The sequence below is a fragment of the Haliotis rubra genome, unplaced genomic scaffold (assembly GCF_003918875.1).
Source record: "Haliotis rubra isolate DU_JTF1 unplaced genomic scaffold, ASM391887v1 Scf563, whole genome shotgun sequence".
NCBI lineage: Eukaryota > Metazoa > Mollusca > Gastropoda > Lepetellida > Haliotidae > Haliotis > Haliotis rubra.
The window spans coordinates 580,118-603,957 of NW_025767261.1; the positions used below are offsets into that span (position 1 = coordinate 580,118).

The following is a 23,840-nucleotide window of genomic DNA, read 5'->3' on the forward strand; positions in this document are numbered from 1 at the left end:
AGACAGTGAGGCCAACAAAGGGACGCAACTCTTGGTTTTTCGAAAACGCCCAGCAGATGGCGCTGATTTTTTCCCGACCAATGAAATGGCTTCTTCTATTGAAAGTGGGTATTTCAAACTGAAATGTTGACGTATTTACCCTACATCATGTAAGTTATTGTTATGTTTTATACGTATGCTTATCAACTCTGTATAGAGGGCATACCCGGCATATTTTGTTGTTATCATGTGATTGTTGTGAAAACAGTAGTGATCGTTCAGAATCATGAAAAAGACGAAATCTTGGTTCAGTGATCTATCAATGAATGAAATGGACTCATTCTGCAGGTGTTACGTACGGTATGCTGACATATTCCAAAGAGGATGCTGTATATTGCAAAGAGCATAAACAACATCTCATAGCTGTTGCAAACCCAAATAGTTTGCAAACTGCCATGAGTGATCAATACTATCAATAGTTCTTATACCGTTAATATGTTCCCAGCTGGTAACCATAGCATAGGCATCAATCTCGAGGAGCAGCTTGGTAATTTGCCGCAAATACCAAAAACAATACACGTTGTTTCAAGATATTCGTCTTTATGAGTATGCATTGCAAAACTGTGATCACAATACATGTGTGTTAGTCGTGATTGCTATAAATTACGAATTGTCAGTGTAAATATTTATCACGTTTATTGTCACGACCGAGTGCCTACTTCGCGTTTCATCTTTACTTTTCGGAGAGGATTAGGAGAGGATTATAAATGTTATTGTAGTAATTTAACAACTGTCCATCAGCTACTTAACCTAATTCTCCTGTGTCACGATGATCAACTTCTCAAACAATAGGTGATATGTGAAATTCATGTGGGTTATGATATCATATGAGAGAACAATGTTTTATCATGTTTATCATGAAATGTACCTTACGTTGTTTTTCCATTGTTTTTTCTCTATTTATCACTTTGCTACCTTATATTGGAAAGAGTTCCTTCCGTTCCCCCATATTCTTTCTTTTGGCAGATTAACAGAGGTAACGCTAAGTGGTTCGACCCTATATATTGTAATTAATTTGGGGGCTTTTAGTTATCTAGTTCTCTAGTAATTGTTGTGGTAAGATTACAGAATACCGGATACCTTCCTAACCCTAGGGTTAGGGTAAGGTTTAGGTTTAGGGTTAGGGTTAGGGCAAGGTTTAGGCCAAGGTTTAGGCCAAGTTTTAGGGTTAGGGTTTGGGTTAGGGCAAGGTTTAGGCTAAGTTTTAGGGTTTGGGTTAGGTTAAGGGTAAGGTTTAGGGTAAGGTTTAGGGTTAGGGTTAGGGTTAGGCCAAGTTTTAGGGTTTTTGGGTTAGGGCAAGGTTTAGGCTAAGTTTTAGGGTTTGGGTTAGGGTTAGGGCAAGGTTAAGGGTAAGGTTTAGGGTAAGGTTTAGGGTAAGGGTAAGGGTTAGGGTTAGGGTTAGGGTTAGGGTGAGGGTGAGGGTGAGGGTGAGGGTGAGGGTGAGGGTGAGGGTGAGGGTGACGTGACATTAAACAATATGGTTGGTATGTATCCGGTATTCTGTAAGTGTACCATTGTTGTTAGGTTTTGTTAAAGGTCACATGCAACCAAAAAATCAAACATAATTAAAACACAATTATCACTCATTCATGACATATAATATACATTTCTGGTTATGAAAAAACATATAAACAAAATTATAAGCGTACAATCGCAAATCAAAAGTGCAATATTGTGTACTTCGGTTTACTTCCCAAGAAACGAAGCAGCCGGGATACCGAACCCAGTCAGAGCGGGTGGGTGTGCACTCAAGTGTAACGGCTGGTTCATTAGCAGATGCTCTCACGGGTCATTGTGTGTGTGTATATATAGAGATGTTGGGGTTTGTAAATACATGCTCATTTTTTGTGTATAACATTTTGCAATCAACAGACATCATAACATGTCATGTGTTCAAGTATCACACCTGCCTGTCTGTGTAATTACATAATGTGACAGAGACCGAACTCGGGCCATAAATCAATGCATTTTGTTTATGGTGTATAGCCTGATTGGTGTTGAGTTCAAATTGCATGTGGTCAGTGATAGCAGTTGTGTATTGAATATTGTCATTAGCAGACAGGCAGGCAGACACACAGGTGTCAATAAAACAAGACATTGAGTTTTGTCTGTGACAACGACATATCTATATCACAGTTAGAAATTCTGTCAACGCTAAATAATGACATTGCTTTTAAGTATCGAACTGAGAAAGTGACTCGGTAAGAAGAACGTGTGGTGAAATAGACAAATGAAATTATATAAACAGTTAATTTAGTGTCATAACATATAAAAAGCTCGCGCCTATGAGATATCAACAAAACATTAGAAAAATAGCTCACACCAAAGCCTTCACCGAGTATTCACCGGACAACCCGCTTCCAAGCTGCGCGAACCTATTTCACTGCGCACATGCTATGAGCGCAGCCCAGCTGTTGAAAAGTAAACGTTTTCCCCAGAAAAGTCTGGGGAAACTTTATAGTGAAACGTTTGAAGTCCATACGAAAGGTATCAGATTTCGTCGCTGTTTTTTCATCATTTAATAATGTTATATATTTTATAAATACTTTATAAGTTGAATTTGCATTTTTGACGTATTATTTGTTTCATTAGTAAGTCCATACCGAAAGGTAATGAGGCTTAGAATCTGCAATCAGGACTTGTACAGTCTTATTAAAGAAAAGGAGACATATTTTTTCATCGAGGTCATCTTCAGTTTGCAGCCATAGAGGACACAAATAAAGATGACAGTGGGTCGGCCTCGGAATAACTCAAGTATGGCAGGAGCTAATAGTAGTGGCACAAAGTCCAGCAATGTCAAGGTTGTCGTGAGAGTTAGGCCAGAAAATGTCGCAGAGAAGGCTGGACCATTTGATGTGGTTGTTCGGGACATGAATGAACATGTGTTGGCCTTTGATCCCAAGGAGAGCAACTCACCTGTGCGTGGATTCCGCAGGCAACCAAGAGATATCCGGAAACGCCGGAATAAAGATCTAAAATTTGCCTTTGACTTTGTCTTTGGACCATGTGCAACCAATGCGGAGGTGTACGAGCACACAACAAAGGGGATCCTGGACGGCCTCCTGGAGGGTTACAACTGTTCAGGTAGATGTCTTGGCCAGCATTGCTATACTTTCAAATTCTAATCGTCCTGCTGATTGTGAATATCCCATAAATATGTCCAGCACATAGATGAGCCAATATTACATACTGTGGGGTCCATGAGTCTTCTTGAGAGGAGAAGTTTCCAGTATGTTTCTGTGTTTGTTATGAGTGGTGGGTCTGATGACTCTGATGTTGGTGTGTTTCAGTGTTTGCCTATGGGGCTACAGGGGCTGGTAAGACACACACCATGCTGGGGAGTGAGACCCATCCCGGGGTCATGTACCACACCCTGGTGTCATGTACCACCCTGGTGTCATGTATGTTGGTGTGTTTCAGTGTGTTTGCCATGCTGAGTACACACCCTGGGGAGTGAGACCCATCCCGGGGTCATGTACCACACCCTGGTGTCATGTACCACCCTGGTGTCATGTATGTTGGTGTGTTTCAGTGTTTGCCTATGGGGCAACAGGGGCTGGTAAGACACACACCATGCTGGGGAGTGAGACCCATCCCGGGGTCATGTACCACCCTGGTGTCATGTACCACACCCTGGTGTCATGTACCACCCTGGTGTCATGTATGTTGGTGTGTTTCAGTGTTTGCCTATGGGGCTACAGGGGCTGGTAAGACACACACCATGCTGGGGAGTGAGACCCATCCCGGGGTCATGTACCACACAATGATTGACTTGTATGAGAGGATTGCCAACCTCAAGGATGAGAAGACATGTGATGTGGCCATCTCCTATCTTGAGGTATGGAACTGGATATTGACTGGACTTTAGGATATGTATTTTGAGCACCTGCTTGAGGACAAGTTCTGTGCCTTCCAGCAAGAGACTATTAACCAGCTTTTCCTTGTATTTACAGCTTGTGCCCTTTTCTTGAGATTGAGCTTAATGTATTCCTGTAGATCTTGATGTACATATGCCATTTTAATAGGTGTTGATGCAACATATTCTATCTTCCCGGGCCTAGATTTTCAAAGCTCTCTTAGAGCTAAGATATTCGTTAGTAATGTTAATGTATGGCACTTAGTGACTTATGACTATTGTAGCGCTAAGAGAGCTTCGAAGATCTAAGCCCTGCTTCTGTCCATGTTACATGTATGTTTTACATCTACTATATTCAGGGGCGGTGGGGTAGCCTAGTGGTTAAAGGGTTGGCTTGTCACACCAAAGATCTGGGATCGATTCCCACATCGGTACATATGTGAAGCCCATTTGTGGTGTTCCCCGTCGTGATATTGCTGGAATATTGCTAAAAGCGGTTTAAAACCATACTCACTCACTCACTCTACTATATTCTATCCGGTTTTGATCCAGAATCTACTATGTTCCTGAAGGTGTCAAGGAAGGATATTATATATACTACCTTCCTTCAGTGACTGAACAAACACATGCGCTGTATTCCTTCAGGGGTTGTTTCAACGTATATACTTTTTATTCCTGCGGATGGTGATGTTGCTGCAGCATGTTACCATGTTACAGTAGATGTGAACTCAGCACATACTGTCTTCCTACAGGTGTACAATGAGCAGATCCAAGACCTGCTGCTGCCCCGAGGGAGTCTGCCGATCAGGGAGGATCCTAAGAGTGGGGTAATTGTGCCGGGACTGTCGCTGCACAAGGTAATACTTCTTGTGATGTGAGTGGTGTGATGGTTGTTCCATTGTTCATATTATGTGATAGCTGCCTGTAACCATGATGATGTGGCACGTGTCAGTTATTGTGATGTAATGTGTGATGTAACCTTGATGTGACATGTGTTAGTTGCCATGTTGCCGCACATGTGTGTACAATAGTTATCATGGTAATGTGACACGTGTAATATTTCCCATGATGTGACACTTGAACAGTTCCCTTCTGTGTCAAATGTTTGACAGCTTGCTGTTTATATGAAACATTTGTGAGTTTGCTGTTGTTTAGATGCGCATTGTGTTTCATTCTGTGAAACACGTATGGCAATTTGTAGGTGATGTGACACATGTGACAGTTCCCTGTTGTGACAATATGCTGGTGATCTGACAAATGTGACAGTTCCCTGTTGTGACAATATGCTTGTGATGTGACACATGTGACAGTTCCCTGTTGTGACAATATGCTGGTGATCTGACACATGTGACAGTTCCCTGTTGTGACAATATGCTGGTGATCTGACACATGTGACAGTTCCCTGTTGTGACAACATGCTTGTGATGTGACACATGTGACAGTTCCCTGTTGTGACAACATGCTTGTGATGTGACACATGTGACAGTTCACTGTTGTGACAATATGCTGGTGATCTGACAAATGTGACAGTTCCCTGTTGTGACAATATGCTGGTGGTGTGACATGTGACTGTTCCATGTTGTGACAGTATGCTTGTGATGTGACACATGTGACAGTTCCCTGTTGTGACAATATGCTGGTGATCTGACAAATGTGACAGTTCCCTGTTGTGACAATATGCTGGTGATGTGACAAATGTGACAGTTCCCTGTTGTGACAATATGCTGGTGATGTGACATGTGACTGTTCCCTGTTGTGACAATATGCTTGGTGATGTGACACATGTGACAGTTCCCTGTTGTGACAATATGCTTGTGATGTGACACATGTGACAGTTCCCTGTTGTGACAATATGCTGGTGATGTGACACATGTGACAGTTCCCTGTTGTGACAATATGCTGGTGATGTGACACATGTGACAGTTCCCTGTTGTGACAATATGCTTGTGATGTGACACATGTGACAGTTCCCTGTTGTGACAATATGCTTGTGATGTGACACATGTGACAGTTCACTGTTGTGACAATATGCTGGTGATCTGACAAATGTGACAGTTCCCTGTTGTGACAATATGCTGGTGATGTGACATGTGACTGTTCCATGTTGTGACAGTATGCTGGTGATGTAAGACACATGTGACAGTTCCCTATTGTGACAATATGCTGGTGATGTGACACATGTGACAGTTCCCTGTTGTGACAATATGCTTGTGATGTGACATGTGACAGTTCCCTGTTGTGACAATATGCTGGTGATGTGACATGTGACAGTTCCCTGTTGTGGCAATATGCTGGTGAGGTGGCATGTGACAGTTCCTTGTTATGACAATATGCTTTTGATGTGACACATGTGACAGTTCCCTGTTGTGGCAATATGCTAGTGATGTGATATGTGACAGTTCCCTGTTGTGGCAATATCCTGGTGATGTGACATGTGACTGTTCCATGTTGTGACAATATGCTGGTGATGTGACGTGTGACTGTTCCCTGTTGTGACAATATGCTTGTGATGTGACACATGTGACAGTTCACTGTTGTGACAATATGCTGGTGATGTGAAACATGTGACAGTTCCCTGTTGTGGCAATATGCTGGTGATGTGACATGTGACAGTTCCCTGTTGTGACAATATGCTGGTGATGTGACATGTGACAGTTCCATTGTTGTGACAATATGCTGGTGATGTGACACATGTGACAGTTCCTTGTTGTGGCAATATGCTGGTGATGTGACACATGTGACAGTTCCCTGTTGTGACAATATGCTGGTGATGTGACATGTGACAGTTCCATGTTGTGACAATGACATGTGACAGTTCCATGTTGTGACAATATGGTGATGTGACACATGTGACAGTTCCATGTTGTGACAATATGCTGGTGATGTGACACATGTGACAGTTCCCTGTTGTGACAATATGCTGGTGATGTGACATGTGACAGTTCCTGTTGTGACAATATGCTGGTGATGTGACACATGTGACAGTTCCATGTTGTGACAATATGCTGGCATGTGATGTGACACATGTGACAGTTCCCTGTTGTGGCAATATGCTGGTGATGTGACATGACAGTGACATGTTGTGACAATATGTTGACCAGTTCCCTGTTGTGACAATATGCTGGTGATGTGACACATGTGACAGTTCCATGTTATGACAATATACTTGTGATGTGACATGTGACAGTTCCATGTTGTGACAATATGCTGGTGATGTGACATGTGACAGTTCCATGTTGTGACAATATGCTGGTGATGTGACATGTGACAGTTCCATGTTGTGACAATATGCTGTTGTGATGTGACACATGTGACAGTTCCATGTTGTGACAATATGCTTGTGATGTGACACATGTGACAGTTCCATGTTGTGACAATATGCTGGTGATGTGACACATGTGACAGTTCCATGTTGTGACAATATGCTGGTGATGTGACATGTGACAGTTCCATGTTGTGACAATATGCTGGTGATGTGACATGTGACAGTTCCATGTTGTGACAATATGCTTGTGATGTGACACATGTGACAGTTCCCTGTTGTGACAATATGCTTGACAATATGCTGGTGATGTGACACATGTGACTGTTCCCTGTTGTGACAATATGCTGGTGATGTGACATGTGACTGTTCCCTGTTGTGACAATATGCTGGTGATGTGACATGTGACTGTTCCCTGTTGTGACAATATGCTGGTGATGTGACACATGTGACAGTTCCCTGTTGTGGCAATATGCTGGTGATGTGACACATGTGACAGTTCCCTGTTGTGACAATATGCTGGTGAAATGCCTAGTGGTTAAAGCGTTTGCTTGTCACGCTGAAAACCCGGGTTCGATTCCCCACATGGGCACAATGTGTGAAGCCCATTTCTGGTGTCCCCCGCCGTGATATTGCTGGAATATTGCTAAAAGTGGCGTAAAACTAAACTCAGTCAGTCAGACAATATGCTGGTGATGTGACACATGTGACTGTTCCCTGTTGTGTGACAATATGCTTGTAATGTGACACATGTGACAGTTCCCTGTTGTGTGACAATATGCTTGTAATGTGACACATGTGAACAATATGCTTGTAATGTGACACATGTGACAGTTCCCTGTTGTGTGACAATATGCTTGTAATGTGACACATGTGACAGTTCCCTGTTGTGTGACAATATGCTTGTAATGTGACACATGTGACAGTTCCCTGTTGTGTGACAATATGCTTGTAATGTGACACATGTGACAGTTCCCTATTGTGACAATATTCTGTGATCTGCTTTCAGCCGAAGAACGCGGAGGAGCTGCTGTACATGCTCCAGTTTGGCAACAAGAACAGATCCCAGCACCCAACTGACGCTAACGCAGAGTCATCACGGTCTCATGCCGTCTTCCAGGTGACAGTGTACTCAAGATGGACTGTTTGTAAATACTAAAGATAATAAAGTGTGGTGCAGTGTAGCATACCAGTGATATCAAGCCACACCAAGTTCATTTCAGGATGAATTCAACAATGATCACTATATTAGTGTTGGGAAATGGTTGAAATCTCACAACTGATGATTGCTTCATTACCCACAAACATTCATCAAAAAAAATTGTTAGCGTCATTTTTCATATTTTCCTATCCAGGTTGTTATTGCATGTATAACATGATGCAATTTGCTACTTTAAAGTGATGACTAATATATCATGAACATAAACTTCCTTGAGTCTTTAAGAAATATTCAGTCATGACTTTTCAGTTAGTGAAAAAATATTTTCAGGCCCTGACAACTTCGAAGATATGTTCTATCGTCAAATGTTTGAAAGACTAAAACAGTAGTTCCAAAATCTTTTGCGTTCGATTATTAGAAAATGAGATCGATTGCTTGGTGGTTTGGTCACTGCGACCAATCTTCGATTATTTCAATTGGTTGGAACACCTCTAGTGTATATAACCCTGAAAACGAACTTGGTGTGTCGACCTCGTTATACCCCTTTCCTTTTATATAGTACTAAGACCCCGTCAGTGATGCCTTGATGGCAGTTTTTAGCATTACAAGCCCGTGTCACCATCATCATACTGCCCCCTGTGGATGGTGATATGCCACTTTGACAGAGTTGGATATGTCAAAAATGACAGTGATTACACCAGGTGTGCCTCAGAAACAATCTTATAACTTTCACATTCTATCCACTTGAACATTCTATGTTAGATGGGATTTTTGTTCTAATCTTTCCCAATCTTCTGCGTGCAGGTTTTTGTTCGACAAAAAGATCGCACAGCCAACATATCTACTGAGGTGAAGGTTGCCAAGATGTGTCTGGTTGACTTGGCAGGGTCGGAGAGAGCAACGGTCACAAAAAATCGAGGGGCAAGATTCCGAGAGGGAGCTAACATCAACAGATCTCTGCTGGCACTAGGGAATGTCATCAACGCTCTCGCTGAGAACAAGGTCAGTCCTACAGGTGTCACTGGCTGCAAGATATATCATTGATATGATGATTCATTAGTAGTCTGAGTGAGTGAGTGAGTGAGTTTGGTTTTACGCCGCTTTTAGCAATATTCCAGCAATATCACGGGGGGAAACCAGAAATGGGCTTCACACATTGTACCCATGGGGAAATTGAACCTGGGTCTTCTTTTGTTGGGTTGGGCGCGGGGACAGAGCGAACACATTAACCACTAGACGACCCCACTGCCCCCACAGCAGCTGGTGGATTCATACTTTAAGTGAACTGGGTTCCTCCACTTGTCAAAACCCATTGAACTTCAATCAGTTAACCTCTTTATAACAGGTATAATTAAACCTTACGTACACCTAATTTACACCAGTGACTCATTTCTTCCAGAATAAAGGCCACATTCCTTACCGAGACAGCAAGTTGACCCGACTCCTGAAAGACTCCCTGGGAGGCAACTGTCGGACTGTCATGATTGCAGCAGTCAGGTAGGCAGAACACCCTTGCACTAGTCCCAGGGAGAGCAGACCCCCTGGTCCAGCTTTGATATTATGACATAACTCTGGTCCTTCAGTACTGTCATGAGGCTAACACTGATAGATTGTGTTTAACATGTGCAACATTGGAACATTTCATGTAGCCGTATCTATTACTGTTCAGTGAAAACATACATATGAATGTTAGGATCAGCTGAGAGTTCAGAATGTGACAGGGGGAAGATAGATGAGGCATCTTGCTTACATTCTGCTTCTGTTTTGTCAGTCCTTCCAGCATGTCGTATGAGGACACTTACAACACCCTGAAGTACGCCGACAGGGCCAAGCACATCCGTGCCATGGTGAGTTGACCACCTGGACAATATACATCCAGTACATGTTCTTAGAGTGACCAGTTGTTGATGCCAATTGGGGGTGGTGGGATTATGGTTAAGCTCATGCCACTTGTTCATGCCTTTAAATGATCCCCGAGGACAGGACACCTTTCTCAAAGTATATTGCAGCACTCTGTACACATGGTTTATTGCACATTGTCTACTGCACATTGTCTACTGCACATTATATACTGCACATTGTAATCATCAGTTGTCTGTCTGTCTGTTCCCCAGCTGAAGAAGAACATCCTAAATGTTGATTTCCACGTGTCCCGGTATGGCCAGATCGTGGAGGACCTGCGTAATGAGGTGAGAGTAGCCAATACTTGCATCAATGTAGAGTAGCCTCCTTTTAGTGTAGCAGGATCCGCTGACTGTCATTGCTATGATCCTTGGTTTGTCAGTGCCACAATCATGTGTTCACCAAAGTGAAGGTCCACAGTCTGGACTCCTGAATCAAACTTTCTCGTAAGGATGATTGCTGAAGTATGTTCTCTGTTGCTGAGATGAAACGAGGCCCTGAACTCCTGAATCAAATTCAAGGATGATTGCTGAAATATGTTCTCTGTTGCTGAAATTAAGCAATTCATTTTGTCAATCAGTCCACCATTCCATGCCCAGAAATGAAGAGCAAATAGGTTTTCCTGGGCAGCTGACTGTGATGAGCAGAAGACAAGGTGATTTTGTCATTAACATACAGTCCATGAGAATATACCCTTGCATCGAAAGCAGATACTGACATCTATATCACAAATATCTCCAATGACCGTGTGCAGTATGTATGGTCTGACACAGTATGACAACTCTTGTGTTGTGTTATACTCATGTTATCTGTCTGCTACTCACAGATCGGGGAGTTGAAGTCAAGGCTACAGCTGTATGATGAAGGGAAGATTGGGTCGTCACGGCGACAGTCAGCTGTCAATGAGGAACACAGGTGAACATTTAGTTGGTTCCACTCTTATTTTTCATTGGTAAAGTTGGGATCAGGTGTACTTGCAAATATCCATTGTACATATTAGGGGTGTCACGATACACCAATCTCACGATACGATACGTATCACGATTTTAAGGTCACGGTACGATACGTATCGCAATACATAATTTTCGCGCCTTTTCATAGCATTACCTTACCGGCAACGTACGCGCTCGCTGATTGGTCCATCAAAATAGTCTAGCCAATCACAAAAGCTGTTAGTTTCCAACCTATTTTTTAAGTAAAGCTAGCTACATCTATTTATCGGAGCGGTCTCGTATAATTTTACTATCAATACTTTGAAGGAGATGGATATAGCATAAACATTTGAATCGATAAAGTTTTAAAATAGGAATCGATACACGCAAGCATGTATTGCGTATCGTATCGTCAGTAAAAATGTATCGATGCATCGATACATTCGCGTATCGCGACACCCCTAGTACATATCAGGTACTTATCACTTTCTTTTTGGACTACATTTACAAAACTCTCAAAGGCTATCTATCGTCATCCTAAAGTGATGATCCTAACAATAGGATGGAAGATGAGAAATAGAAGAATTGGCAGAATTACCTACACTTAACGTCTACTGGAAAACAAACAAGTAACTGAGTATACAGTTTATTGTGCCCATATGGTTTTGTTACACACAGCTTGTAACTGAGCTTATAGGTGTACAACTGTTCTGTGCATCTCATTGTATGTAAAGCTGATTGGTGTACACCTGGTGATTTGTACAGTCTATTGTTTTACAGCTGTGATCTGTACAGTCTATTGTTTTACAGCTGTGATCTGTACAGTCTATCGTTTTACAGCTGTGATCTGTACAGTCTATTGTTTTACAGCTGTGATCTGTACAGTCTATTGTTTTACAGCTGTGATCTGTACAGTCTATTGTTTTACAGCTGTGATCTGTACAGTCTATTGTTTTACAGCTGTGATCTGTACAGTCTATTGTTTTACAGCTGTGATCTGTACAGTCTATTGTTTTACAGCTGTGATCTGTACAGTCTATTGTTTAACAGCTGTGATCTGTACAGTCTATTGTTTTACAGCTGTGATCTGTACAGTCTATTGTTTTACAGCTGTGATCTGTACAGTCTATTGTTTTACAGCTGTGATCTGTACAGTCTATTGTTTTACAGCTGTGATCTGTACAGTCTGTTGCTTTACAGCTGTGATCTGTACAGTCTATTGTTTTACAGCTGTGATCTGTACAGTCTATTGTTTGTGCAGATCATGATCCATACATGATGGTAAGTCCAGGTAGTTGTAAAGTGGTGGCTCGATGAAGTGAATTCTTTGCTGAAGGTATGAATTCAGAACACCAACAACAGAACTATTTGGTTTCCAATGTTGAGCTGTACCTTATCCCTCAAACAGACTGAGTGCAATCCTGGAGAACATCTTCGAGGCTCGGCTGGACGTGCGACGTGAGCAACTACAGGTGGAGTGTGTATATCGGGACTTGCTGTGGAAGATCGGACGCAAACAGAGATGTCTTCATCGACTGCGCATCATCTCCAGTGCTTCACAGGGCCAGGTGGGTGGTTGTACACTGAAGGGATGTGGTTGTCACTCGGTACCAAGGACATGTAAAACAGTAAACTATGGTTGTCCCATGCATGGTCAGACCTGGTCATTTTGTTGATACCATGTGCTATGTGTTGATACCATGTGCTATGTGTTGATACCATGTGCTATGTGTTGATCCCCAGGTTGAAACTAAAAAGTTAACCAGGAATCAATCTGTAAAAGAACTAGATGTAAAAACAACAAAGAAATGTGCTGTAATTAACATTTGTATTCTGAAAGAAACAAAGTTCACAAATCAATACAAAGGTATGGCTAATACAACACAAGAGAAGTGATGATAACAATAAAGTAGATGATGGTTATATTTACATTACAGTTACTGAGTAATGGTAATCCAAATTCTGAAATTAGGTCAAGGCAGTGTATCCCAGGGTGTAGATTGATCTCATACAAAATGTTGGACCTCTTGTGGCCTGAGATGTGATGTGAGATGATAGGGAAGAGTTAACTTTGTTAAATATCTAAGAAATAGATGCTACAAAACTGTAGATTCAGTAAGGGACAATTTTGTACTATATTTAGACTGGATTTAGACAGAATGATCTGGAGATTGCTACAACAAGCTTATTCTAGAATCCTGTTCCTCAGAGAGTATTGTGGAAGTACAATGTACAAAAGTTGAAACAGTGTTGCACAGGGTATATAACACTGCCTCATAGCACAAGTCAGTGCACCTGATGCACTGATCGAGACTTCAGGGTAAATAACATTCACTCATTCATTCACTGGATCCTGGTGGCATGCAACATTTCACCTGATGTGTACACCTGAAGGTGTTGCTGATGGTTGTCGTGTTGCTGATGGTTGAATGTACACCTGAAGGTGTTGCTGATGGTTGTCGTGTTGCTCATAGTTGAATGTACACCTGAAGGTGTTGCTGATGGTTGTGTTGCTCATAGTTGTATGTACACCTTAAGGTGTTGCTGATGGTTGTCGTGTTGCTCATGGTTGATTGTACACCTGAAGGTGTTTGCTGATGATTGTATATGTTGCTGTAGGTTGATTGTGCACCTGAAGGTTTAGCTGGTTGATGAATGTACACCTGAAGGTGTTGCTGATGGTTGTCGTGTTGCTCATGGTTGAATGTACAACTGAAGGTGTTTGCTGATGATTGTATATGTTTCTGTAGGTTGATTGTGCACCTGAAGGTGTAGCTGGTTGATGAATGTACACCAGAAGGTGTTGCTGATGGTTGTCGTGTTGCTCATGGTTGAATGTACAACTGAAGGTGTTTGCTGATGATTGTATATGTTTCTGTAGGTTGATTGTGCACCTGAAGGTGTAGATGGTTGATGAATGTACACCAGAAGGTGTTGCTGATGGTTGTTGTGTTCCTCATGGTTGAATGTACAACTGAAGGTGTTTGCTGATGATTGTATATGTTTCTGTAGGTTGATTGTGCACCTGAAGGTGTAGCTGGTTGATGAATGTACACCAGAAGGTGTTGCTGATGGTGTCGTGTTGCTCATGGTTGAATGTACAACTGAAGGTGTTTGTTGATGATTGTATATGTTTCTGTAGGTTGATTGTGCACCTGAAGGTGTAGCTGGTTGATGAATGTACACCAGAAGGTGTTGCTGATGGTTGTTGTGTTGCTCATGGTTGAATGTACAACTGAAGGTGTTTGCTGATGATTGTATATGTTTCTGTAGATTGATTGTGCACCTGAAGGTGTAGCTGGTTGATGAATGTACACCAGAAGGTGTTGCTGATGGTTGTCGTGTTGCTCATGGTTGAATGTACAACTGAAGGTGTTTGCTGATGATTGTATATGTTTCTGTAGGTTGATTGTGCACCTGAAGGTGTAGCTGGTTGATGAATGTACACCTGAAGGTGTTGCTGATGGTTGTCGTGTTACTCATAGTTGAATGTATACATGAAGGCATTTGTTGATGATTGTATATGTTGCTGTAGGTTGATTGTGCACCTAAAGGTGTAGCTGGTTGATGAATGTACACCTGAAGGTGTTGCTGATGGTTGTCGTGTTGCTCATAGTTGAATGTATACCTGAAGGTGTTTGCTGATGATTGTATATGTTTCTGTAGGTTGATTGTGCACCTGAAGGTGTTGCTGATGGTTGTCGTATTGCTCATGGTTGAATGTACACCTGAAGGTGTTCCTGATGGTTGTCATGTTGCTGTAGGTTGATTGTGCACCTGAGTGTGTTGCTGATTGATGAATGTACTCTTGAAGGTGTTGCTGATGGTTGAATGTATACCTGTGTGTTGCAGGTGTGTGAACGAGTGGAGCGCAGTCTCAAGTCCCTCCAGGGTAAACTTGAGGCAGTGAGCAAGAAACGAGATGCAGCTGAAGTGAAGCTGGCTGCCAACCAAGACTGGCTGAACAGAGTCCACTCAGAGATGTGCCTGGCTGGAGGAGACAACACCATGCCAGAGGTAGGTCCCCATGTTGCTCACCCATCTACCTACCCAGTGTTCTGCATAATGTTCTGCTGTGTGACAGTGTTCTATATAATGTTCTGCCATGTGACAGTGTTCTGCATAATGTTCTGCTGTGTGACAGTGTTCTATATAATGTTCTGCTGTGACAGTGTTCTGCATAATGTTCTGCTGTGTGACAGTGTTCAACATAATGTTCTGCCATGTGACAGTGTTCTGCATAATGTTCTGCTGTGTGACAGTGTTCTATATAATGTTCTGCTGTGACAGTGTTCTGCATAATGTCTCTGTTCTGCATAATGTGCTGTGTGAGTGTTCTATATAATGTTCTGCTGTGACAGTGTTCTGCATAATGTTCTGCCATGTGACAGTGTTCTATATAATGTTCTGCTGTGACAGTGTTCTGCATAATGTTCTGCTGTGTGACAGTGTTCTGCATAATGTTCTGTGTGCTCGTGTTCTGCGTAATGTTCTGCTGTGTGCTCGTGTTCAACATAATGTTCTGCTGTGTGACAGTGTTCTACATAATGTTCTGCTGTGTTCAGCTGCTGTGTGTGAGTCTGAGGATGCACAACCTGGAGGTGGAGGTGAGGGACAGCAGACATCACACCAAGCACCTGCAGAAGCTGATACGCTCCCAGGAGAAGGAGACAACCACCACTGACCAGTATGTGTACACTCACAATGTTCTTGGAAGCACGATGAGGGTGTTCTGTAATGGTCTTGGGAATTACAGTTTTTCAATAAATTATTCCGTTTCAATGATTACTGGTACTACTTTTCATTGTTTGGTCTTAAAGTATATCACCCCTGTGGTGATATGGAATGAGAAGTCGCACAACTTCATCCATCCATCCACCATCCATCCACCCACACCCCCACACCCAATCCATATCCAAACACCCACACCCCACCCCATTCATCATTCCATCCATCCATCATCCATCCATCCATCCATCATCCATCCACCCACCCACCAATCAATCATCCATCTACCCACCCATCATCCATCCACCCACCCACCAATCATCCACCCACCCACCAATCAATCATCCATCTACCCACCCACCCATCATCTAGCCCAGCCAGCCAGCCACCCATCCATCATCATCCATCCATCATCCATTCACCCATCCATCATCCATCCACCCACCCACCCACCCACCCATTAACCATCCACCCACCCACCAATCATCCATCGTTCAGCCACCCACCCATCATCCTCCACCCACCCATCAAACATTCATCCACCCACCCATCATTCATCTACGCACCCTACCACCCATCATCCATCCATCAGCCACCCACCCACTCATCATCCATCCATCAGCCATCCACCCTTCATCCATCCATCCATCCATCCACTCACCCACCCACCCATCATCCATCCACCCATCATCCCTCTACCCACCCACTCACCTATCATCCATCCACAGACCCATTATCCATCCACTCACCCATCATTTATCCACCCATCCATCCCTCAGCCACCTACCCATCATCCATCTGCCCACCCATCATCCATCCGCCTACCCATCATCCATCCACCCAGCCATCATCCATCCAACCACCCACCCATCATCCATCCACCACCCAGCCATCACCACCCACCCACCCATCATCCTTCCACTCACCACCCACCCACCCATCATCCATCCACCCACCCTTCATCCATCCAACCACCCACACATCATCCATCCACTCACCACCAACCCACCCACCCATCATCCATCCACTCACCACCCACCCACCCACCCATCATCCATCCACTCACCACCCACCCATCATCCATCCACTCACCACCCACCCATCATCCATCCACCCATCATCCATCCACCCACCCTTCATCCATCTACCCACCCCACCCATCATCCATCCACCACCCATCATCCGTCCTACCCACCCACCCATCATCCGTCCACCCACCCACCATCAATCTGTGATAATGTTTGTCACATTGTTATGTCTCTCCCATCTAGACTGGTGACCAACCTGCTGGCTCTTGTGCGCAAGCAACATTATATACTGAAGGGACACAACCTTGCCACAACTGACCTCTTGGAGGAGTTTGATGTAATATCACAGTCCGTGGATGGTCGAGAGGTGACGTGGGATGATGAGATGCCCAGCGATGGCACCAGTGTCCCCATCAACGACATCATCTCACTCCCACTACTCAGATCGGTGTTAGATGGAGGTGAGTCCAAAGTCCTCTTTGTTACATTGTAGGAGCAATGTTGCTATAGGGTTTTAAACAGAGCTCCAAACTTCTCACATCATGAGTTGTGTGTTAATACTGTAGATGCTTCAGCCTCATATCTGTTGTATTCTTACATCTTCTGGTGTCCCCCGCCGTGATATTGCTGGAATATTGCTAAAAACGGCGTAAAACCATACTCACTCACTCACTCTTACATCTTCTTGTTTCAGATTCTTCTGGCAGTCACCTGAGACAGAGACACACATCGGGGGACCCAGGGAAGTTGGAACTGGCAAACACTGGTGGGTTAATGTACCTGTGTGTCTAGGTGACGTATACAGGCTGCTATGTCTAAACAGTGTCAGTGTGTGGGTCCCCAGTTAATCTGAGGAAGTGAGCATGTCCTATATAAAACAACTGTTGTTACATCCTTCTCTCAATGTGTTCCAGGAGGGGCCCAGAGGGTGATGTCTGGCAAGTCCACTGCAGCAGCAGCAGCTGAATCAGCAGGTCGGGTGGTGGAAGGACATCCTGGCTCTCTACCTTCACATCCGATAACAGAGGGAGACCCCAGCACAGACCCCAGCGTGTCATCACAGTCTGTCAATGCTGGTCACACTCCTGCCTGTAAGAAGTTTGCTACTCTACATACAGATGGCAGTTCATCTCTGAATGCAGATCAAACAATTAGTTCACGTCCATCAGCGGCTGGACAGTGGCAACAACTGAATGATACTTTTGCCCGGAACCCGGGTTCAACTGAAGGACAGTCTGTGTCAGGTTCCTCCATTGCATCAGCTGAGTCTGTCAGCTCTGACATCATTGATGGAACATTCACACTGGAAACATCACAAATACCCAGCCGTGTGCCTTCAGATCTGTGTGCTGCAAAATCAGAAGCCGTTTCTTCTTCTAAACCTAGTCAGGTGTCTAGCTCGCAATCATATGTGCCAAAGATTGACTTTGAGTATGTGTGTCAGAGCCCTCTGAGCCGTAGTACTGTGGTCAGGCAGACTGTGGACTCTCTGGACCAGAGCAGCCCCTTCCGGAGGACATCGTGTCTCCCACGGAAACCCTCCCCTGTCCCCACTCTCTGTGCATCCCCCATCCCAGTTCCTCCATCTGTGCAGGCCTATCTGAGTTCTCAACCCTCAGATTCATCAGAAACTCAGCTTGGTGCTATTGTACAAACACAGAGCTCAATGCAGTGCAACACGGTCACAAAGAATAACCCTTTAAATCTGAAAGGGTCAAGCACGATAACAAAATGTCAGACAAATCTCCATGGTTCTGCCACGATCACCAAATCCCAGGGTGTTTGTCTCAGTGGTTCCAGCACAGTGACCAAGAGTACGCCAGGCCAACACGAGGACAAGGAAAACAGTGATCACAGGAAGAACAGTGTGGTCCGGTCCATCACATTTGGTGGAGAGTGCCAACAGACACCAGAGAGGCCGGAGATGAAGAGTTATGCTGAAGTGCTGAAGACTCCTTCACCTGTCAGACTCCAGCTGAAGACCCTGGACAGCAACACACTGGTGTCATCCCCATACCTGCCAACTGCCAGGTGAGTCAATGCTAATGTGTCTCTGTACCATACAATTGCCAAGTGAGCTATGTTCTCGTTAATACACCTGTATCTCTTTACTAGACAATTGACAGGTGAGCTATGTTATTTGTTGTTTTAAAGCTCATCTCAAGACCTCTTTGGGAGATGTTAAAAAACTGACTTGAACTGTAGTATGCGCTTAGAGCATGCCCATGAAGTGTGGAGATCAGCGCTATACAAATGTCCTGTTTATTATCCCCCCGCCACGAAGTGGGAGGGCGATATTGGTTTGAGCTCCATCTGTTCTTCCGTCCATCTGAGATGATGGGGACAGATTTTCTCAGAAACCCAGGGGCGGATACAGCTTTTTGAGAAAGGGGGGGTGCACACTATTGAGAAAAGGGAGGTGCACACTTCATTTTCGTCCGAGTTTCAATGGTCATTTAATAATCTTCAGGACAAAAGGGGGGGTGCGCACCCCTGCACCCCCCCTCTGGATCCGCCTATGAAACCGTTATAGATAGGGTATATGTTTTCAGGACATGAATGCCTTGATGGACTGAAAACCATGTTACAAATTGTTACAGAGTTATGGCCCTTTTCATGCGTTTCTTGACTTAGTGCACAGTATCCCCATTGGGGCCAGATTTTCTCAGAATCCGTTATAGATGGGGAAACAAAATGTGGCATATATTTTCAGGATGCAAATACATTGATGAAGTTTGAAAACAGAAACCATGTTACAAATTGTTTATTGCCCTTGCATGCGTTTCTTGACTTAGTGCAGATTTTCTCAGTAACCGTTATAGATAGGGAAACCAAATGTGGTACATTGTAGTTGTTTCTAGAACATGAATGTTGTGGTGGAGTTAAAAAACAGGAATCAAACAGGAACAGAACACTGTGGAGGGGGATATTGATGACCAGGTCTTCTTCTTATTATTATTAACACACCTGTGTCTCTGTGCCAGACAATTGCCAGGTGAGCTATATTGTCTTCAATACACGTGTCACCGCACAAGAGGATTCATTTGATTAATGACAAAAATGACAGTAAGGATCATCTACTATCTATCTATAAGGATCAACTTAATTATAACATTCCAACAATAAAATGAAGTAGGCTCTAGACATTCAGACCTGATATTGATTCCCTCGATTTGTTCCCACAGTTGCAGGAGTGTGCCAGGCTACATCGCCCCCAACAGTGGGGTTTACAAGGCGACCCACAAGTCTGAGGAAACAGCTAGGAACCTCAGTCAGTTTGGTCTGCCCTCAGTGGCCAACCGGTCTGCCCCAAGTAAGTAGGAGGGAGGTACTGGACTTGCATGAACAACTAGCTAGTGATTATATATAGTCTCATCAGCGTCAGATCATCCCTGTGTTTCTACAGGACAGTCCATGCCAAACTACATGTCAGATCATCCCTGTGTTTCTACAGGGCCATCTAAACCAAGCTACATGTCAGATTATCCCTGTGTTTCTACAGGGCCATCTAAACCAAGCTACATGTCAGATTATCCCTGTGTTTCTACAGGGCCATCTAAACCAAGCTACATGTCAGATTATCCCTGTGTTTCTACAGGGCCATCTAAACCAAGCTACATGTCAGATTATCCCTGTGTTTCTACAGGGCCATCTAAACCAAGCTACATGTCAGATTATCCCTGTGTTTCTACAGGGCCATCTAAACAAGCTACATGTAGATTATCCTGTGTTTCTACAGGGCCATCTAAACCAAGCTACATGTCAGATTATCCCTGTGTTTCTACAGGACCATCTAAACCAAGCTACATGTCAGATTATCATTGTGTTTCTACAGGACCATCTAAACCAAGCTACATGTCAGATTATCATTGTGTTTCTACAGGACCATCTAAACCAAGCTACATGTCAGATTATCATTGTGTTTCTACAGGACCATCTAAACCAAGCTACATGTCAGATTATCATTGTGTTTCTACAGGACCATCTAAACCAAGCTACATGTCAGATTATCATTGTGTTTCTACAGGACCATCTAAACCAAGCTACATGTCAGATTATCATTGTGTTTCTACAGGACCATCTAAACCAAGCTACATGTCAGATTATCCCTGTGTTTCTACAGGACCATCTAAACCAAGCTACATGTCAGATTATCATTGTGTTTCTACAGGACCATCTAAACCAAGCTACATGAGGCCCACAAAGGCTGCCGCCCAAAGGAGTCGTCATCTGTTCGGCCGTGTGAAGGATGAAGCCCCCCATCCAACCACTGCGCCCCCTCGGAGAGTTGCAGCCCAAGACACCCACACACAGTCCACTACAGCCAACAAGTCACTGTAAGTAACACCTATCCTTTTTTTGCAGGACATTGTGATTTTTCTATCTTGAGTGACATCTAATGAGCTAACATCATGGCCTGTTTGTCAGATGTCCACTCTATCCCCATCGTCCATAATCTCAAGGGTATACGTTCCGATAAATCTCCACTATACCTTGGATGCATTTACGGCTTGGCTCGATGATTTTATTACCTCCCTTGGTTGGCTTTTTATCCAATCAGGTGTCTACGCTGGGAAGTTGAGCGTACCAATCATAACTCACTTTCGGTTTTTAAATTATCCAACCGATTAAACTCGGCAACACAATAATATATTGGCAGAGGTACTCTGAAAGAGGTAGAAGGAGTTCTTGCATATATTTTTTTAAGGTTTCAGACCTGTCAATTTGTCTGTATGTTTTCCCCCCACACCTGAGTCGCACTGCGAACAAACTTTTGCGGCTGCGACGGCTATCTTTGTTGACAATGGCAAGCTGCAAGTTGTAATGGCGGCTTATCTGATTGGCTACTGTGAGAATGCGGAGCCAGCAAAGGGAGGTAATGAAATTATCGGGCCAAGCCGTAGATGCATCCAGGGTATAGTGGAGATTTATCGGAACATATTCCCTGTAGATTATCGAGGATGCTCTATCCCCATCTCTTCAGAAACCCCTGGTTCAATAAAGCTAAAACTTTACATATACATGTAGTTCCCATCAAAAGAGGTTTGATTCTAAATATGGCTACCACAGCAGCCATGTTGCAAAACCTCTTTATTTTCATTATTAAACCATTTCTCGCAATCCCTTGCACTGTAACCATTATCTCCTCAGATACCAGAATCAGGAACATAGCTCTTTTGAGTCAAAATACTGCATGCAGGTTGCACTGTTGTTGAATGTTCATACTGATCTTTGGTCTATCAGTGTTCATGGGATTTCACCATAGGGTTGATAGATCTGCATCACGTCAGACTCACATGAAGCCAACATGTTGAGATATAACTGGAAGTGTTCAAGGGAACGTGAAGCCCACTGTGTGATGATGTTCTTCTGTCTGTTGACAGGTCCCGGATGAGGAGCAAGTCCATGTCCAGTCTCGGTGGGCGTGGCAGGTGGCAGCACTAGCAGAGTCACATCAGAACCCCGACATCCATCAACATTAACTTATTGCTTATGTATCATTCCCCTTCATTGTATCACACCTGTATCATGTCACTGTTGTATGTGTATCACCTGACTATCTGTCTCTATCATCGTAGAAACATTTGTATCAGTAAGGTGATGGGCAGATTGCAATATCCTGTAGATGTCACCTCTCATTCTATCACGGACCAGGTGCCCAGCTTACCAGGCCTGGTTGTCCCATCTCTCATTTCCTGCACTAGTTTAACAGATACTCAACTACGTCTATATATCTTGCCAGTAGTATCACCCACACATTGACATATTTACTGGATGGGATGTGTGGTCACCTCAGGCATAACAGCACACCACAAGGTGTGTTAACATGTCTCATTTCCACCTGGAGTTGCTCAGACTTCACAGATCTCTCTACAAATCTCTTTAGTGGGACAAGTCCAGTTGTAAGAAATACCTGTTCATTCCTTGTGTAAATACTGATGTAGCACCTTGAGAATTGGGTGCAGTCAACAACAGAAGTAGTGTGAATAGCTGCAACACTGTGAAGCAATATTCACTCACCCGAAGGCTCTGTGTAGGGTACACCTTGTCTCACACTACAATGTAGCTATTTTGATAAGTTTTGTTTTATGAAATGAAATCAATCTTTTTTGAGATTCTGTATATATATATGTATAGTTTATTGGTGTGAATGTGTGTATGATCTGTGTGATGAGCTGACTATGACAAGGTGAAGATGTGTTGAGGGAAGTAGGTCTGGTATTTAATGAAGCAGCTGTTTATTGTTTACAAGAGTTGCACTGTCATGTAGACAGTAGTCATTCAGTTTTCTACATATTACTATTAGCTACAATTTTTCTGAAGCCATTGCATAGCCTTCTGCAGTTTATTCCACTGTGTACATATAATAGATCACTCGTGACCTGACTGGCAGGCCGTGTTATTGTGCATGCCCTTGCATGTCAAATTGTAACCCATCTCAAGAGTTTGATGTACTACAATATTTCCCTCCTAGCCAAATGCCTGCCTGCTGTTGCCTTTAAGAATAAATACGAAGTATACAACCTTGAGTCTGTGTTGTGTAAGTCTAGGATGACTTATGAGGATTGAGCGGCCAGAGAGGCCACAATGTCTACTGAACAACATAACAGACAACTGTGTACTGTTTGTTTCACACTGCACTCCGCCATATTCGGGCTACATAACGGCAGCCTGGACCAGACAACCTTGTGATTCACATCATGAGTGTCACCCACTCAACTGGGATATGATGTCAGGCACCAACCATGTCAGTGATTCAGACCACCTTCTCCTGTTTGTTGCTTCTGACAACCTGTGGACCAATTTCTCCATGGATCTTCACAGGTGGACCACTTGGGAAACACGGATCTTCACAGGTGACTTGGTAACATGGATCTCTTACCACACAGTATAAACTGAGCCATTCAATATATTGACAAACCAACACATGCAA

The 23,840-nt window shown here is 43.5% G+C and overlaps 1 protein-coding gene across 1 annotated transcript; it reads left to right on the top strand.

Moving 5' to 3' along the window:
* The first annotated feature begins 80 nt into the window (after window positions 1-80).
* Window positions 81-23,430, top strand: LOC124254090 (kinesin-like protein KIF18A). Its single transcript, XM_046687964.1, has 19 exons — window positions 81-149; window positions 2,735-3,123; window positions 3,720-3,877; window positions 4,648-4,752; window positions 8,167-8,277; window positions 9,121-9,318; window positions 9,716-9,813; window positions 10,088-10,163; window positions 10,431-10,505; window positions 11,045-11,133; window positions 12,559-12,718; window positions 15,003-15,167; window positions 15,716-15,837; window positions 17,150-17,367; window positions 17,601-17,672; window positions 17,821-18,937; window positions 20,092-20,219; window positions 21,078-21,243; window positions 22,291-23,430. Exons 2-19 carry the CDS (start codon window positions 2,763-2,765, stop codon window positions 22,349-22,351), a joined length of 3,480 nt encoding a protein of 1,159 aa, XP_046543920.1. The 5' UTR covers window positions 81-149; window positions 2,735-2,762; the 3' UTR covers window positions 22,352-23,430.
* The last annotated feature ends 410 nt before the right edge of the window (window positions 23,431-23,840 follow it).